The sequence below is a fragment of the Mesoplodon bidens genome (assembly GCF_964165515.1).
Source record: "Mesoplodon bidens genome assembly, chromosome: 4".
Lineage (NCBI taxonomy): Eukaryota > Metazoa > Chordata > Mammalia > Artiodactyla > Ziphiidae > Mesoplodon > Mesoplodon bidens.
In genome coordinates, this window is record NC_138160.1 from 118,951,347 (window position 1) to 118,970,088 (window position 18,742).

The 18,742-nt window shown below is 38.7% G+C and overlaps 1 protein-coding gene across 6 annotated transcripts in view; it reads left to right on the forward strand.

Moving 5' to 3' along the window:
• UBE2D2 (ubiquitin conjugating enzyme E2 D2) overlaps nt 1-18,742 on the forward strand; it is a 60,698-nt gene that overhangs the window by 29,554 nt on the left and 12,402 nt on the right. For 4 of the 6 annotated variants that reach the window (XM_081230493.1, XM_081230489.1, XM_081230491.1 and 1 more), the window contains exon 2: nt 14,326-14,389. In XM_081230493.1, coding sequence (XP_081086619.1) covers nt 14,326-14,389 — 64 coding nt within the window. Of the gene's footprint in view, nt 1-14,325; nt 14,394-15,431; nt 15,517-18,742 lie in introns of those variants that run through there. The other 2 variants (XM_081230490.1, XM_081230494.1) reach the window with 2 other exon arrangements.

Here is an 18,742-nt window from a genome sequence, read left to right on the forward strand (position 1 = left end):
CTAATTCTTCCTGGTTCAGTCTTGGAAAATTGTACCTTTCCAAGAATTTGTCCATTTCTTCATGGTTGTCCATTTTATTGGCATATAGTTGTTTGTAGTAGTCTCTTATAATCCTTTGTATTTCTGCAGTGTCAGTTGTGATTTCTCCTTTTTCATTTCTAATTTTATTGATTTGTGTCCTCTCCCTTTTTTTCTTGATGAGTCTGGGTAAGAGTTTATCAATTTTGTTTATCTTCTCAAAGAACCAGCTTTTAGTTTTATTGATCTTTGCTATTGTTTTCTTCATTTCTATTTCATTTATTTCTGATCTTATCTTGATTTCTTTCCTTCTACTGACTTTGGGTTTTCTTTGTTCTTTATCTAGTTGTTTTAAGTGTAGGGTTAGATTGTTTATTTGGGATTTTCCTTGTTTCTTGAGGTGAGATTGGATTGCTATAAACTTCCCTCTTAAACTGCTTTTGCTGTGTCCCATAGGTTTGGGGTCATCATGTTTTCATTGTCATTTGTTTCTATGTATTTTTTTACTTCTTCTTTGATTTCTTCAGTAATCTCTTGGTTATTTTTTAGCACACTGTTTAGCCTCCATCTATTTGTGTTTTTTACAGTTTTTTTCCTGTAATTGATTTACAGTCTCATAGCGTTGTGGTCAGAAAAGATGCTTGATACGATTTCAATTTTCTTAAAGTTTCTGAGGCTTGATTTGTGACCCAAAATGTGATCTATCTTGGAGAATGTTGTATGTGCACTTGAGAAGAAAGTGTATTCTGCCACTTTGGGGTGGAATGTTCTATAAATGTCTGTTAGATCTATCTGGTCTATTGTGTCATTTAAAGCTTGTGTTTCCTTATTTGTTTGATGATCTGTCCACTGGTGTAAGTGGGGTGTTACAGTCCCCTACTATTATTGTGTTACTGTCGACTTCTCCTTTCATGGTTGTTAGTATTTGCCTTATGTATTGCGGTGCTTCTATGTTGGGTGCATAAACATTTATAAGTGTTATATCTTCTTGGATTGATCCTTTGATCATTATGTAGTGTCCCTCCCTATCTCTTGTAGCAGTCTATTTTAAAGTCTATTTTATCTGATATGAGTATTGCTATTCCAGCTTTCTTTTGATTTACATTTGCATGGAATATCTTTTTCCATCCCTTCACCTTCAGTCTGTTTGTGTCCCTAGGTCTGAAGTGGGTCTCTGTAGACAGCATATATATGGGTCTTGTTTTTGTATCCTTTCAGCCAGTCTGTGTCTTTTGGTTGGGGCATTTAATCCATTTACATTCAAGGTGATTATTGATATGTATGTTCCTATTACCATTTTCTAATTGTTTTGGGTTTGTTTTTGTGGGTCTTTTTCTTCTCTTGTGTTTCCCACTTAGAGAAGTTTCTTTAGCATTTGTTGTAAAGCTGGTTTGGTGGTGCTGAATTCTCTTAGCTTTTGTTTGTCTGAAAAGCTTTTGACTTCTCCATCAAATCTGCATGAGATCCTTGCTGGGTAGAGTAATCTTGGTTGTAGGTTTTTCTCTTTCATCACTTTAAGTATATCCTGCCACTCCCTTCTGGCCTGCAGAGTTTCCACTGAAAAATCAGCTGATAACCTTATGGGGATTCCTTTGTATGTTATTTTTTTGTTTTTCCCTTGCTGCTTTTAATATTTTTTCTTTGAATTTAATTTTTGTTAGTTTGATTAATATGTGTCTTGGTGTGGTGTTCCTATATGGGACTCTCAGTGCTTCCTGGACTTGGGTGACTATTTCCTTTCCCATGTTAGGGGAGTTTTCCCCTATAATCTCTTCAAGTATTTTCTCAGACCCTTTCTTTTTCTCTTCTCCTTCTGGGACCCCTATAATTCGAATGTTGGTGCATTTAGTGTTGTCCCAGAGGTCTCTGAGATTGTCTTCAATTCTTCTCATTCATTTTTTAAAATTTTGCTCCTTGGAAGTTATTTCCACCATTTTGTCTTCCAGCTCACTTATTCGTTCTTCTGCCTCGGTTATTCTGTTATTGATTCCTTCTAGTGTACTTTTCATTTGTTATTGTGTTGTTCATCTCTGTTTATTTGTTCTTTAGTTCTTCTAGATCTTTGTTAAATATTTCTTGTATTTTCTCAGTCTGTGCTTCCATTCTATTTCCGATATTCTGGATCATCTTTACTATCATTACTCTGAATTCTTTTTCAGGTAGATTTCCTATTTCCTTTTCATTTATTTGGTCTTGTAGGTTTTTGCCTTGCTCCTTCATCTGTGACATATTTTTTTTGCCATCTCTTTTTTTTTTTTTTTTTTTAATGAGTGGAATTGTGTTCCTGTTTTACTGGTTGTTTGACCTGAGGCTTCCAGCACTGGAGTTTGTAGGTTATTGGATAGGGCTGGGTCTTGGTGCTGAGATGAGGAACTCTGTGAGACCTCACTCCAATGAATATTCCTTGGGGTCTGAGGTTCTCTGTTAGTCCAGTGGTTCGGACTTGGAGCTCCCACCGCAGGAGCTTCCCCCCGAACACAGGCTCGCGAATCAAGATCCCACAAGGCAGGCGGGGTGGCAAAAAAAAAAAAGAGAGAGAGGCTTCCCTAGTGGTGCAGTGGCTAAGAATCCGCCTGCCACTGCAGGGGACACGGGTTTGAGCCCTGGTCCAGGAAGATCCCACATGCCGTGGAGCAACAAAGCCCGTGCACCACAACTACTGAGCCTGCGTTCTAGAGCCCATGAGCCACAACTACTGAAGCCCACGGACCTAGAGCCCGTGCTCTGCAACAAGAGAAGCCACGACAATGAGAAGCCCACGCACCACAACAAACAGCAGCCCCCGCTCCCACAGCTAGAGAAAGCTCGTATGCAGCAACAAAGATCCAATGCAGCCAAAAATAAATTTAAAAAGAGAGAGAGAAAAATAACAAAGTAAAAAATAAAATTAGACTGGTAAATTAACAGATATGTTAGAAAGAATGTGAAAATAAAAATATAGATGAATCAACAACCGGAAGGTACATCAGTACTACAATAGTAAGAAAGAGGAGGAAGGAAAGGGAAAAAAGGTGTGTGTGGGGTGCGGCCTTAGCTGTGGAGAGTGGGGCCTAAGCAAGGGTGAGGTTTGGGCAGTGGGCGGGGCCAATGCTCAGGACCCACAGGGCTGGAAAAGGTGCTGGGGGCTGTGGGGAATGGGGCTTAGGCTCAAGGAACAGAAGAGGCCCAGGCCTGCCCCCCAGCCTGGTCTCAGAGGGCAGGGGACCTCACCTGGGAACTAGCAGGCTTCCTGGGCTTAAGAGGGCAGGGCAAACGCCCTCCTCTCCTCTTCTGCTCTTCCAGTCTGGGGTCTGGGAGGGCCCCTCCCACCTGTCTCCCCTGATCTCCCCAGCCTCCGTCCTATGCCCCCAAGGACCCATGTGGCCTGGAGGGCAGGGGATCGGCCTGGGAGCTCAGCAGGCTCCCCTGGCCCAAGTGCAAACTCCCTCTGCTCCTCTCCCGCTCCTCCTGGATGGCCCCTCCCGCCTGCCACTCCTGATCTCCCCGGCCTCCTTCCTATGCCCCCAGGACCCACGCGGCCTAGGTGAGGCTTTAAATGGGGAAGGAAGCAGCTTGGGAGCTCAGTAGGCTCCCCTGCCCGAGTGGACCAGGTGATCGCCCTCTGCTCCTCTCCTGCTCTTCCCAGAGAGTCCCTCCCTCCTGCCTCTCCTGATCTCCCTGGCCTCAGGGGCGCTGATCTTGTTTGACCTCCACTTCTCCTCCCCTCTGGGTTCCCCTAGTCCTACCGGTTCATTTCAGGGTTCCTCCCATCTCCTTGGGGGTCAGAGTCCCCCACCAGCGGCCAGTAGATGCCCTAGTTGTGGGGAGATGCTAACTCCACATCTTCCCACACTACCATCTTGACTCCTTCCTCGACAGTTTTTAACTTCAGGTTCATAATTGGGTTAATTATATCCTTGTCAGAATTTCATATTGGTTTCTGCTTTGTGAAACTTTAAATGTGCCAAAACAAATATGAATCCCTTATAACTCAGCTGTAATTTATTTTATAGAAATATCAGGGAATTTGCTGGCGGTACAGTGGTTAGGACACAGTGCTTTCACTGCCGGGCTGGGGTTAAATCCCTGGTGGGGGAACTAAGATCCTGCAAGCGGCCGGCCAAAAAAAAGAAAGAAAGAAAGAAATACCGTATAAGTGTGAACTCACAGCTTCTTTCCTGTAGTTGAGTTTTCCCACCTGCAGAATAGTGATAGACCTCATTATACTCTGACTTCCTGACTCCAGCCTCCTTTCCTCCCCTACCCCTGCCCCTTTATTCAAGTGTAGCCCTGGTTGCATAATTAAAGTCAATAATGAGTCTAAAAAAGAATTTTCTTTAAAATTTTGTAATTCTTTTAATTCCTTGTTTTACCTTAGGGTAATCAGGATCTCCTTTGTTACCTAGAATTTTAGATCATGTTGACTTTATATGTATAAGTACAATAAGGTTACCTTGCTTAGCTTTCCTTTCTAGGTTGTGATATGAGTAGTATAAGCTTTCAGTATTTGAACATTTTGTAGTGCAACAGGTAGGATTATATAAATGACAAATATTGCTAATATCTTTATGTAGCATATCATTTCCCTTTTAAAAGATATGTCCTGGGGCTTCCCTGGTGGCGCAGTGGTTGAGAGTCCGCCTGCCAATGCAGGGGACACAGGTTCATGCCCCGGTCTGGGAGGATCCCACATGCCGCGGAGCGGCTGGGCCCGTGAGCCATGGCCGCTGGGCCTGCACGTCCAGAGCCTGTGCTCCACAACGGGAGAGGCCACAACAGTGAGAGGCCCGCGTACCGCAAAAAAAAAAAAAAAAAAAGATATGTCCTTTGTGAGAAAGGTGCTTTTCTCCCTTTTTATCTAGAAAAAATGTTTTAAGCCAGAGACACATCAGCTATCTATTTGATCACTACGACACATTGTCACACAAATAGCACTTGTAAGGATTTCCTGGAACTTGACAAAAGTAACTTAAAAAAACAACAGAAAAAACCCGTCTCCAGAAATTAATAGAATCATGTAATCGCCTTAGAAAGGGCATTTATTTTGTATTAACCATATCTGAAAAGCTACTCATAATGAGCTTTTTCTTGCTAGAAGCATATTCTTAAAATATTTTGAACAGAACATTATGAATGTATTTAATACCACTGAACTATATGCTTTAAAATGGGTAAGATGGTAAATTTTATGTTTGTGTATTTTACCACACACACAAAAAACCACACTGAAGTAATTTATAGTCCAGATGTGAGAGACAAGGTGTGGATAACTTTAGGACAGTATTAGCCATGTTGTGTAGATTTCTCTATGTCATGCTTTAAATTCTTTTATTTTACAACAATAATATTTCTTTGGGATAAAAAGTGTTCGTGATTCCTTCAGACTTATGTCGGACTTTCCCATGGGCGTTAGACATTTTGTGAGAATAAAATTTTGGGCAGGGAACGGGGCGTTGGAAGAATGGGCCAAGGAAGGAAGCAAAGCCTGCTTCTGTGTCCAAACAATAGTGTTTTCTTTGTGCAGGACTTCTTTAGAACCTTGAATATTCTTATAAGTATGTGGATTATAACATTTCCCAACTTATTTGACCCCTTAATCTATAACCAAACCATGCTATTTTAGTTTAACTTCCTTGTTTTATAGATGTGAAAGTTCTGATCTGGAGAAGTTGAATGACTTGCTTAAAGTTACCTAAGAGCAGAATAATGAGAAAACGTCAAAGGATATATATATATATATATATATATATATATATATATATATATATATATATATATATATATATAAAAAACATAAATACAAGTTTTCTTTTTGTTGTTGTTTTGTTTTGTTTAATATTTATTTATTTATTTGGCTGCACCGGATCTTCGTTGCAGCACGTGGGATCTTTAGTTGCGGCATGTGAACTCTTATGCAGCACGTGGGATCTATTTCCCTGGCCGGGAATAGAACCCAGGCACCCCCACCCCTACCCCACCCCCACATTGGGAGTGTGGAGTCTTAGCCACTGGACCACCAGGGAAGTCCCATCAAAGGATATTAAGACTTGGAAAAACTGAATTCTGCCTGTTGCCCCTGCTAATATCAGCAAGAACATAAACAGGTTGTAGAATAACCATTATAATCCTTATGGAAACTTATTTTCATTAACATAATTACACATGAAATGGTTAGTTTCCAGTATTTATAGAAGGGTTGTCAAATGGTGGTGAATGAAGATTCAGATGGAAGATAGTGTCTATCATGTTCATTTCTATGTTCTTGGATGTTGGCAGATAAATTGGCCTCCTGGTTAAGCATGTTCTAGGGATAATTTTCCCTTCTCTAGGCAATGATCAGGTTTGCAAGTTCCAGTGTGTTGAACAGTACACTTATTTTTGCCTGTGTGTATGGATTGAGGAAATAATTTTTAAAAACCCATACATAATAAAAGGCATCGGTGCATGGTTAAAAAGGGGGAGAGGTACTAGTTATTTAAGTCAAAGAAGTGTTTAGCTTGAAAAACTCATGTGTATACAAGAATGTGTGTATAAATATTTATCAGAACATTGTAATAGTGAAAAATAGGAAACAAATGTCCATCACCTAAAGAAAGGAAACATTATGGCTTAGACACCCACCAGCAAAATGAACAGCAGTAAAAAAGAATAAACTATAAACTAGATCCTCATGGAAAAATATCTTACTATGTTGAGGGAAAAGCAAAGTATAGAAGAATACATGCCATGTAACACTTTTTAAATAAAAGTTTAAAAACATGATAACAAAGCTACGTTGTTTATGGACACATAGAAAAGTATAAAAGTATGCAAGAGAATGATAAACACTAAATTCAGGGTAATCATTATTTTGGAGAGGAAAACAAAGGGGACTTCTTAAAGATCCAGAGTTGATACAACAATGTTTAGATTGGGCAAAGCTGGGTCATAAGTTTGTGCTGGGTATTTTCTATACTTTTAGTTGACTTGAATTTTTTAAAAAGAGTACAGACTTTAATCTCAAATAAGGTTACCACTTCTGCTTATACTGAGTTCAGGGAAAGATTGGTATTGATACATGTTTCCATCAGTTTGTCTGTCTTTAAAATAGAAGGCAACATTATTAAGAGGGAAATAGAAAATATTAGAGTACCAGATACTATAATTTGATATTTTCAGAAATTAATTATAATAATTTTCTTTCCAACTCATCTAGGATAACTGAGTTACTAATATTTCCTAAGTTTTAAAAATTTGTAATTTTAAATACTCTAGCAGTTAATTTTTAAATACTAGCTTCAAGTATTATGCTGGACACATAAGTTAACATTTCTGTTGCAACCCTGGTAAGATAGGAGTGCAGCAGGAAGAATGCAGTACTATGGTAATGACAGACTGCTTCCCTTCAGTGTGTCTTGAAAACGTGGAACACACCTTATCTTTCTAAGTCTCACCCCTTTCTTTTTTTAAAATTAATTAATTAATTTTTCAATTTTTGGCTGTGTTGGGTCTTCGTTGCTGTGCGCCGGCTTTCTCTAGTTGCAGTGAGCGGGGGCTACTCTTCGTTGTGGTGCGCGGGCTTCTCATTGTCGTGGCTTCTCTTGTTGCAGAGCACGGGCTGTAGGCGCGCAGGCTTCAGTAGTTGTGGCACATGTCTCACCCTTTCTTGATTTCTTCATTTTGTGCTATCATGTTGCCCTTCACCTTCCCTTCACTTTCAGTTTTGCTGGTAGTGAGTCTTCTAGCATTGTCTTCTGTCTCTGATGCTTAATTTGTCAAAAATAAAGGCAGTCAGGATTTAGTGTACATCATAATTTCCTGGGGGACTTGTTAAAATTAGCACATTGTTAGGCTACACTGCAGAGTTTCTGATTCAGTAGGTCTGGTTGGAGCCTGAGAATTTGCATTTCTAATAAGTTTTCTTGTGATAATGGTGCTGCTGTGCCAGGATCTCATTTTTGAGAACTACTACTTATCTAGCTGTTCTTTCTTTGCAGTTCATTCATCTTAAAAGGAGGTTCAGCTTGCTTTCCTGGGCAACATAGTTTCTCAGACATTCTAACTTGTACATTTCTAGTATTTTTTAGATTCAAACTAAAAAAGCATGATATGGTAGAACAAGTATAGTAGAACACCATGTCCTTACTCTAATTACTAATTACATGTTTTACTTGGGTTGGATACTTTGTATCTTTTTTTCTTTTTGCGGTATGTGGGCCTCTCACTGTTGTGGCCTCACCCGTTGTGGAGCACAGGCTCCGGATGCGCAGGCTCAGCGGCCATGGCTCACGGGTCCAGCCGCTCCGCGGCATGTGGGATCTTCCCATACTGGGGCACGAACCCGCGTCCCCTGCATCGGCAGGCGGACTCTCAACCACTGCACCACCAGGGAAGCCCCTGTATCTTTTTTAAAAAATAAAATTGGGGATTGGTCTAGATGATCTCTTCTGGTGTTGAATCATAATTTCTGCTTAAATCTTCTCATATCCTGATTATCACCACCTAAGATCCTTGATTTGTACAGCAAAATTTAGAACTATTAAAAATTGACTTTGGAGCCAATTTTCTGTGAAAGTAACTATAACCTCTCATTTCCCCATCTTGTTTCTCTCACCATATGCCATAGGGTAAAGACCAAAATGGTGAAACAAATCTGTATTCCATGCAATCTGTATTTTGCTTCATAATTGTTAAGACTGGGGAAAGAGGATTTTTAAAAATAGCTAATAGTAGCATTAATTTTTACCAACTAATGACCTATTTGAATACTTAAGGATACAGTGAAAGGAAACTCTACATATCCCTTATAGGACCCCCTCCCCACAGAGCTAGGAAGTTTCCTTTCTTTCTTTCTTCTTCCCCCCCAACCCGCACCCTGCATTCCCTGCAGTGGAAGCGTGGAGTCTTAACCACTGGAGCACCAGGGAAGTCCCAGGAAGTTTCCTTTCTTTTTGCTATAGTTCTATGATACAGAAATATCTGAGGCTCAGAGACTTTAGCATTCTGTTTTCTTTAATAGTGGTCCCTTTTAAAGAAGGGGTAATCCTTTGGAAAGTAGGTATTCTTAAGGAGTCATATAAGGCATTATAATCATTCCTCTGTATCTCTTCATTGGATTTCATATTCCTGAGCCAAAAAAGGTAGTAGTAGGAAATGTATTTAAAAGTTTGGCTAGAGAATGGACTTGAGGATACGGGGAGGGGGAAGGGTAAGCTGGGACAAAGTGAGACAGTGGCATGGACATATATACACTACCAAATGTAAAATAGATAGCTAGCGGGAAGCAGCCGCATAGCACAGGGAGATCAGCTTGGTGCTTTGTGACCACCTAGAGGGGTGGGAAAGGGAGGGTGGGAGGGAGGGAGATGCAAGAGGGAAGAGATATGGGGACATATGTATATGTATAACTGATTCACTTTGTTATAAAGCAGAAACTAACACACCATTGTAAAGCAATTATACTCCAATAAAGATGTTAAAAAAAGTTTTAAAAAATAATAAATAAAATATAAAAGTTTGGGGACTTCCCTCGTGGTCCAGTGGTTAAGACTCCACGCTTCCACAGCAGAGGACATGGGTTTGTTTGATCCCTGGTCAGGGAACTAAGATCCTGCATGCCCTGGGGCACAGCCAAAAAAAAAATGTTTGTAGTGAATTAAACCTTACTTGAAAATAATTAAATTAATTGGTATAAGGTTTTGGGGCTGTTTGAACTAAGATAAGAAACACTTGGGAAAGTTGCAGAGAATCAAAATTGTTTATAACCCTTAATCTTTAAAAATAACAGTTCTGCTGTATACCTATAAACAAGGGGAGTGTACACCGTCAAAGAAAAAAAATTTAATTGAGAACTATTTAGTAATATCTAGTTTATTCCCAAAATAAGACCTTTATTTTAATTTTTTTAGATTTCAAAGAAAGATTATAAAATCTTTTTAGAAATTGAGGATTCTGTCAAAGTTCCCTCCTCCCTCTTTTTTCTAAATTTAATTATATATACTTTATTTCTCTATTGCTCTTTCTATAGAAAAGTTTTTCAATAAACAGGAAAATTCCTTGGTTTTGGGTTTTGTCTTAGCCCTACTCTCAATCCCAGTAATGTATAATTTGCTATATGATATACAAGACAAATCTGAATACTATTTCTTTTGGAATAAGAAGTCAGGGAAATTAATGTACAGGTATAAAGGCATATGATAAAGCCAGCTGTTAAACAAAAAATAGCCTGATGTGTTACGGTATTTTTTTCTGCCCAAGTGATCTGTCTAGATCAGTGCCTTTATTTAGTTTCAAGATTCATCTTTGTTTTGTTTTTGGCCACACCACTCGGCTTGCAGGATCTCAGTTCCTTGGGCCACGGCAGTGAAAGCCTGGAATTCTAATCACTAGGCCACCAGGGAACTCCCTTCAGTTTTTATCTTAATGCAGGCACATCAAATTTTGTAGCTTCTGTGTCTATTCAGTCTAACTGGCTTTTCACTGTTTTGAAATGAGATGGTCACAGCTTTTAATAGCTATTTTATTTTAATCCAAATTTATAGTCAGAACTGGTAAGTTATTTTTTTTATATAGATTAATTAATTTTTTATTTTTTGGCTGCATTGGGTCTTCCGTTGCTGTGCGCGGGCTTTCTCTGGTTGCGGCGAGCGGGGGCTATTCTTTGTTGCGGTGCGAGGGCTTCTCATTGTGGTGCCTTCTCTTGTGGCGGAGCACAGACTCCAGGCATGCAGTCTTCAGTAGTTGTGGCGCACGGGCGTAGTTGCTCCGCAGCATGTGGGATCTTCTCGGACCAGGGCTCGAACGCATGTCCCCTGCATTGGAAGGTGGATTCTTAACCACTGCACCACCAGGGAAGCCCCTGGTAATTTATTTTTCAAATAGGCAATAAATACACTTGTTAAAAGGTATCAAAGGGGGCTTCCCTGGTGGCACAGTGGTTGAGAGTCCGCCTGCCAATGCAGGGGACACAGGTTCGTGCCCTGGTCTGGGAGGATCCCACATGCCGCGGAGCGGCTGGGCCCGTGAGCCATGGCTGCTGAGCCTGCGTGTCCAGAGCCTGTGCTCCGCAATGGGAGAGGCCACAACAGCGAGAGGCCCGCGTACCACAAAAAAAAAAAAAAAAAAAAAAAAGGTATCAAAGGAATACATATAGTTCCTATTCTCACCCCCAAAACAGGCTTTCCTTCTGAAGGCAAATACTGTGAACTAGTTTCTTATGTATTCTTCAGAGATATTTTATGCATATACAAAGATGAATGGATATATGCTTTTTTAGTAGACAACTTTGATATATATTATATGCAATAAAATTCAACAATTTTAAGTATACAGTTTGAGTTTTAATAAATATATACACAGTTTTGTGGTCCCTATGAAAATCATGATATAGAATATTTCCATAACCCCTCAAATTTTCCTCATGTTCCTTTGCACATCAATCCCCTCCAGCTCTCTCTAGCCCCTGAAACAATTGGTCTGCTTTCTGTCGCTATAAATTTACCTTTTCTAGAATGCATATCAATGGAATCATACAGAATATAGTCTTTTTATGTCTGACTGATTTCACTTAACATTATGCCTTTGAGATTCATCCATATGAGTGCCTTGAACCAAGGAAGTGTTGAATGAGTATATTAATTGTTTATTAGCTTAAGTTTGGGTTAAGGTTTTTTTAATTAATTATATCATACTGGCTCATGAAGTGGACTGATGGATTTTTTTTAATGGCTCATATTTTTTTCCTTTCATTTTTATTGAGATGTAATTGACATACTATATAAGTTTAAGATGTTCAGCATAATGATTTGACTTACATATATCATGAAATGATTACCATGGTAAGTTTAGTGAATATCTATCATCTCACAGATACAAAATAAAAGGTAAAGAAAAAAATTTTTTTCCTTGTAATGAGAACTCTTACGATTTATTCTCTTAACAACTTTCATGTATAACATACAGCAGTGTTGGGGCTTCCCTGGTGGTCCAGTGGTAAAGAATTTGCCTTCCAATGCAGGGGATGCTGGTTCGATCCCTGTTTGGGGAACTAAGATCCCACATGCCGAGGGACAGCTAAGCCTGTGTGCCGCAACTATTGAGCCCACGTGTTCTGGAACCCACACGCCACAACTAGAGAGAGAAAAACCCGCATGCCACAACTAGAGAGAAGCCCACACACCACAATGAAGAGCCCAAGCGCTGCAACTAAGACCCGACGCAGCCAAAAATATAAATTAAATAAAATATTTTTTTAAATACAGCAGTGTTAATTATATTTATCATGATGTACATTTACATACCTAGTACTTATTTATCTTATAACTGGAAATTTGTACCTTTTGACTAACTCACCACCTCCCCTCACCTCTGATAAACAAAGCTGATCTCTTTTTCTATGAGTTTGTTTGTTTGTTTTTGAAGTATAGTTGACCCACAACACTATGTTAGTTTCTGGTGCACAACATAGTGATTTGATATTTCTGTACATTACAAAGTGATCACCATCTGATGAATCTTATATTCACTTAGATAAATGTTAGTCAGAAGTAGATTAACTTTTTGTTTCAAATCAAGCAAGCATTCTTAGTTATAATGACCTTTATTACAAACATTTGGGAATAGGAACTGTTCAGTAGGTTGTTTTTTGTTTGTTTTCCTCCTTGAGACGGGCAAGGAATGGAATCTCTGTTGTAGAGAAATACAAAATCACCAAATTGAGATACGAAAGAAAGTAAATATTGTTAAATCTTTATCTCAACCCCAGCCCTTTAAAAAACAAAACAGAACTTTATTTCTATATTTTATGCTCTGTCCTCCGAGCTTACAGATAGGATAAAACAGGATAATTGATGAACCCAAATGGCCGGTTGAATAAGTTAACTCAGAAGAAGGGACTTACAGAAATATCTATGTGTTGCAAGTTAAAAAGTTTACTTATGTAACTCATTAATAAGATTAGAGATAGTTTTTATTGTACTTTTAATAGATCTTACTGTTTTTACTGTCCTAGTTTTAACATATAATTAAAACTAGTCCTCCCTCAGAGCTTGTTTTTATCTCAAATACCAAGTCAAGGGGAAAGGGAATATAGTATGATTTCCTGCTTTGTGGTTTTTCAGGCATCCCCACCCAGTAACAAATCTCAAGTTTGTGGGTTCTTACGTTAAAATAGCTAAGAAGCTGGCATCTGGTTGTGGAGCATTACTACAAGTAGTTCCATCTCTGATTACAAAACTTTATGATGGGTTATATTCAGCCAGCCTTTGTAATATATCCTTTTTGTTTGTTTGTTTTTGTTTGTTTGTTTGTTGCGGTACGCGGGCCTCTCACTGTTGTGGCCTCTCCTGTTGTGGAGCACAGGCTCCGAACGCGCAGGCTCAGCAGCCATGGCTCACGGGCCTAGCCGCTCTGTGGCACGTGGGATCTTCCCAGACCGGGGCATGAACCCATGTCCCCTGCATTGGCAGGCGGACTCTCAACCACTGCGCCACCAGGGAAGCCCTGTAATATATCCTTTTTAAAGTTTTTTCTACTACCTTTGAAACCTTGGTAGTGGGTATGAACTGAAAAGATACCAGCATCTTGTTAGATGGTTCCGTGTACTTTGGAACATTTATGACTTAAAGAGTTTGTCTCAAGTATAACCTAATGGTTTTGAGGTACAAAAACCAGCCTATGGGGACTTCCTCTGGTGGTGCAGTGGGTAAGACTCCGCCTGCCAATTCAGGGGACACGGGTTCCATCCCTGGTCCGGGAAGATCCCACATGCTGTGGAGCAACTAAGCCCGTGCGCCGCAAGTACTGAGCCTGCGCTCCAGAGACTGCGTGCCACAACTGTTGAAGCCTGCATGCCTAGAGCCCGTACTCCGCAGCAAGAGAAGCCACCGCAGTGAGAAGCCCAGGCACTGCAGTGAAAAGGAGCCCCCACTCACCACAACTAGAGAAAGCCTGCGCACAGCAACGAAGACCCACTGCAGCCAAAAAAATAAAATTAAATTAAATCTTAAAAAAAAAAAGCCGTTGATCTTTTTTGAAAACTAATAAGTTTTTACTTAAAAACAGTTTTTGTGGTTCTTTAGTATGATACATGTTTACCTTCCTTATATTTAATACCTACTAAACTCCGAACAAAGCAAAAATGATTACTTTTATAAACATATATTTGCATTCAAGAATCCCAAATAATGAAATCCCAAGGATTTCATTAATCTACCCTTCTCTGACTTTGAAGGAGTGCTCCTAAAAGAGCTTTACTGGTGGGACAGAGAATGTTGGTAACAGTGACAATTTTATTAATGGATAAAAATTATACTTATGTTGAATACATTTCTTTTTTCTCTCCTTCTTAAGGAATTGAATGACCTGGCGCGGGACCCCCCAGCACAGTGTTCAGCAGGTCCCGTTGGAGATGATAGTAAGTATGTAAAAAGAATGATAGAGTGAAACATAAAACAGCATAACAGTCTGCCTCTGGGGAACTCTGGGACTGATAAATATACATCTCTTAAGGTTATTTTGTGTGAAGAGATAGTTATGCAGTAGGGAAGAGGCAGTATTTACCTTTACTTGCCCACGAAAGGTTCAGTTTTATGTGTATCCCATCATCTTCTGTACTGTTTATTACATTTTGAACCTCTTCTGCCAGACACTGTCTGTGTAGTTGTCCTGACTCCTTCTTATCTGTCCTTCTGGGTATTTACTTGAGTCAACATATTCGAGCTTTTACCTACAGCAAGCTACTGTTCTTTCAGTAAGATAATACTAAAGATGATGGGGGGGATATGTGTGTGTATATGTATATGTGTATGTATGTATGTGGGTCTGTGTCTGTCTTTCTAGTGATTCATACTTGTGAAGACAGCTACAATTTATTTTTAATGTCCAGTTTATCTCCTTAATCCTGTCTAAAATAATCTATTGTACTTATCATACATGCTGAATAATAATTTTGCTTTTGTTCCACTTTGTCTCAACACAGCTTTTTCCCCTTATACCATCTTTCATCCTTTTTAAAATGGAGGATATTTGAAGAGGCTGTGCCTTGTAACACAAAAGTAATTCACACACAAGAAATGCAACATTTAGCAAATAGGGAAAAAATGGAATATACTTGGAGTATACTTGGAAACATTTGTGTAAGAGAAGTATATAGATGAAGGCAAAAAATAAATGAGGTTACATTAGTTTGTGTGTAAATTAATTTTTTCCTTGTTTTTCTTAGGTTGCTGTTTTGGTCTCCTAAATCCTTGAGAACCAAAGCAAAGCCCTTGTACAAGGACTGCTTTATAGATAAAACAGATGTTATAAATTATAAGACTAAGTACTTGTGATGAAAAATCCCATTTATGTTATGTTTAGACCTGTCCAGTATGAGTAACTATAGTATTTGATACCAAACAGGACAGGACAAGTACTTAAACACACATTGTCTCATTTACGCCTCACAATTCTTTTAGGTCATTGGGATAGAAATTGTAAACTATTTTAGAGAAGAATCTGGTGAGAGGCTTGTGGAGGTTCCGGAAGTGGACTCATTCTCAGGTTTTCTGATTCTACTTTTGTCATTCCACGGTTATCATATAATCTGTCTGCATCAGTGTGGTCATTCAATTGAAAGAGTGTTTTTATTTCAGGTAAATTCCTCAAAGTTGAGAGTGGCTGATTTTTAATTAAAAGCGTTTGAAGTCTGGGGATTAGATTTCATTTTTGAAATTCTGTGGTGTGCTAAAGTAATTTGCCTTTGCTTCTACCATAGTTAGTATTATTACATTCCTTTCTCAGATTGAAAAAATGGTTACTCTGGAGAGTTAAACTCCCCAAAGCATAAGCAGTAAAAGAAAAAGATAAATTAGACTTCATCAAAATTTAAAAATTAGGTGCAACAAATGATACTATTAAGAAAGTGAAAAGACACACAGAATGGAAGAAAAATTTTGTAGGTCATATATATCTAATAAGGCATATTTATCCAAAATATTTTTCAAAAGTCTATATCTCAGCAATATAAAGATAGATAACCCAATTTTAAAATAAACAAAGGATCTGCATAGCTGTTTCTCCAAATAAGATATACAAATGGCCAATAAACACATGGAAAGATGTTCAGCATCATTAATCATCAGGGAAATGCATGTCAGAACCATAATGAGATGTCACTTTACACCCACTAGGATGACTAGAATCAAAAAGTCAAATAATAAAAAACGTTGATGAGGATGTGGAGAAATTTGAACCTTCATACATTGCTGGTAGAATGCAAAATGGTATAGCCAGCTTGGAAGACAGCCTGTCAGTTCCTCAAAAAGTTAAACATAGAGTTACGATATAACCCAGTGAGTTCATTCCTAGGTATGTGTCCAAGAGAAATGAAAACGTATATCTGTACAAAAACTCATACATGATTGTTCATAGAAGCTTTATTTATAATAGCCAAAAAGTGAAAACAACCCAAATGCCCACCAGCTGATGAAGGGGTAAATAAAATGTGGTGTATCCATACAATGGAATATTATTTGACAATTAACAAGAATGAAATGGTATATACTACAACATGGATGAGCATTAAAAACATTATGCTGAAAAGACCTATACTCTGAAAACTATAAGTTGCTGGTGAAAGAAATTGAAGATGACATAGACAGATATTGTTAAAATGACCATACTGCCCAAGGCAATCTACAGATCCAGTGCTATCCCTATCAAATTACCAATGGCATTTTTCACAGAACTAGAAAAAAAAAAATTTTAATGTGTATGGAAACACAGAAGACCTCAAATAGCCAAAACAATCTTGAGAAAGAAGACTGGAGCTAGAGGAATCATGCTTCCTGACTTCAGAATGTACTACAAAGCTACAGTAATCAAAGGGGTATGGTGCGGAAAACAAGAATATAGATCAGTGGAACAGGAAAGCAAAAAACAAGCATATAGATCAGTGGAACAGGATAGAAAGCCCAGAAGTAAACCTACGCATGTATGGTCAATTAATCTACAACAAAAGAATCAAGAATATTCAATGGAGAAAAAGATAGTCTCTTCAGTAAGTGGTTCTGGGAAAACTGGACAGCTACATGTAAAAGAATGAAATCAGAACATTTTCTCACACCATATACAAAAATAAACTCAAAATAAACACCTAAGTTTAAGACCAGATACTCTAAAACTCCTAGAGGAAAACATAAGGAGAATACTTTTTGACATAAATTGCAGCAGTATGTTTTTGGCTCCGTCTCCTAGAGTAATGGAAATAAAAACAAAAATAAACAAATGGGACATAATTAAACTTAAAAGCTTTTGCACAGCAAAGGAAACTGTAAACAAAAAAAGACAACCTGTGGAATAGGAGAAAATGCTTGCAAACAATGCAACCAACAAGGAATTAATTTCCAAAATATACAAACAGCTCATACAGGCTAATAAAAGCTTTTTGATAAAAAACAAACAACCCAATCAAATAATGGGCAGAAGTCCTTAAATAGACATTTCTCCAAAGAAGACCTACCGGTGGCCAATAGACACGTGAAAAGATGCTCAATATTGCTAGTTATTAGAGAAAAGCAGATCAGAACTACAATGAAGTATCACCTCACACTAGTCACAATGGCCACCGTCAAAAAATCTACAAACAGTTTGCTGGAGGTGTAGAGAAAAGGGAACCCTCCTACACTGTTGGTGGGAATGTAACTGGTACAGCCACTATGGAGGACAGTATGGAGGTTCCTTAAAAAACTAAAAGTAGAGTTATCATATGATCCAGCAATCCCACTCCTGGGCATGTATCTGGAGAGAACTACTTGGAAAAGATATATGCACCCCAGTGTTCATAGCACTGTTTACAATAGCCAAGACATGGAAACAAAAGTCGGTGATTCCAGTAGGTATTCTTATATTTAACCAGTGTGGCAGGATACTCAATTAAGATTTAAATGGTAGGTCTTGAAATGCTTTTGTTAATTAAATTTTTTTTTTTTTTTTTTTTTTTTGCGGTACTTGGGCCTCCCACTGCCGCAGCCCCTTCCGCTGCGGAGCACAGGCTCCGGACGCGCAGGCCCAGTGGCCATGGCTCACAGGCCCAGCTGCTCCACGGCACGTGGGATCTTCCCGGACCGGGGCACGAACCCGTGTCCCCCGCATCAGCAGGCAGACTCCCATCCACTGCACCACCAGGGAAGCCCCAAATTAATGTGTTTTTATTTTGTTCTTCTCTGCCTTTTGTTGGTATTGTAGATTCTAGATCATTTTAACAAGAGACATAAATATTGTTGATCTCAATTGCTACATCAGTAATTTCCTTATTCCTCTCCCGTCTCACTCTTAAAGACAGCCCTGTGTATGTGCTTTTGCTCATTTTTCTGGTGACAGTATTTGACCCTTTATTTATAAAGACGAAAACAAATAAGTTAATAAAGGTTAGCATTTGAGTGTTAATGGGTTTTTATTTTAGAACTAATGGTTTATATAAGTTCAGTTCTATTGGGGAATATTAAACAAACATGATTTACTAACTAAATGGATATGAATTACATATGAAATAGCCTGTTGATGCTGCTTATAAGAGTTCTCAGTAATATAAGATTCTTGCTTAAATACACTAGAATATTTTCAATTTTCCAGAGTGCCAGATATGAAAGAGATTGCATTATTACTTGAAAATATTGATCTTTTCACATCTTCTTCTAGGAAGGGTATCCTTTATGTAATTGTAAATGTTCTAGTTGCCAGCTTGTCTTGTCAGAATTTCTGCTCCAAGCCTTTTGGGTTTCTGTGT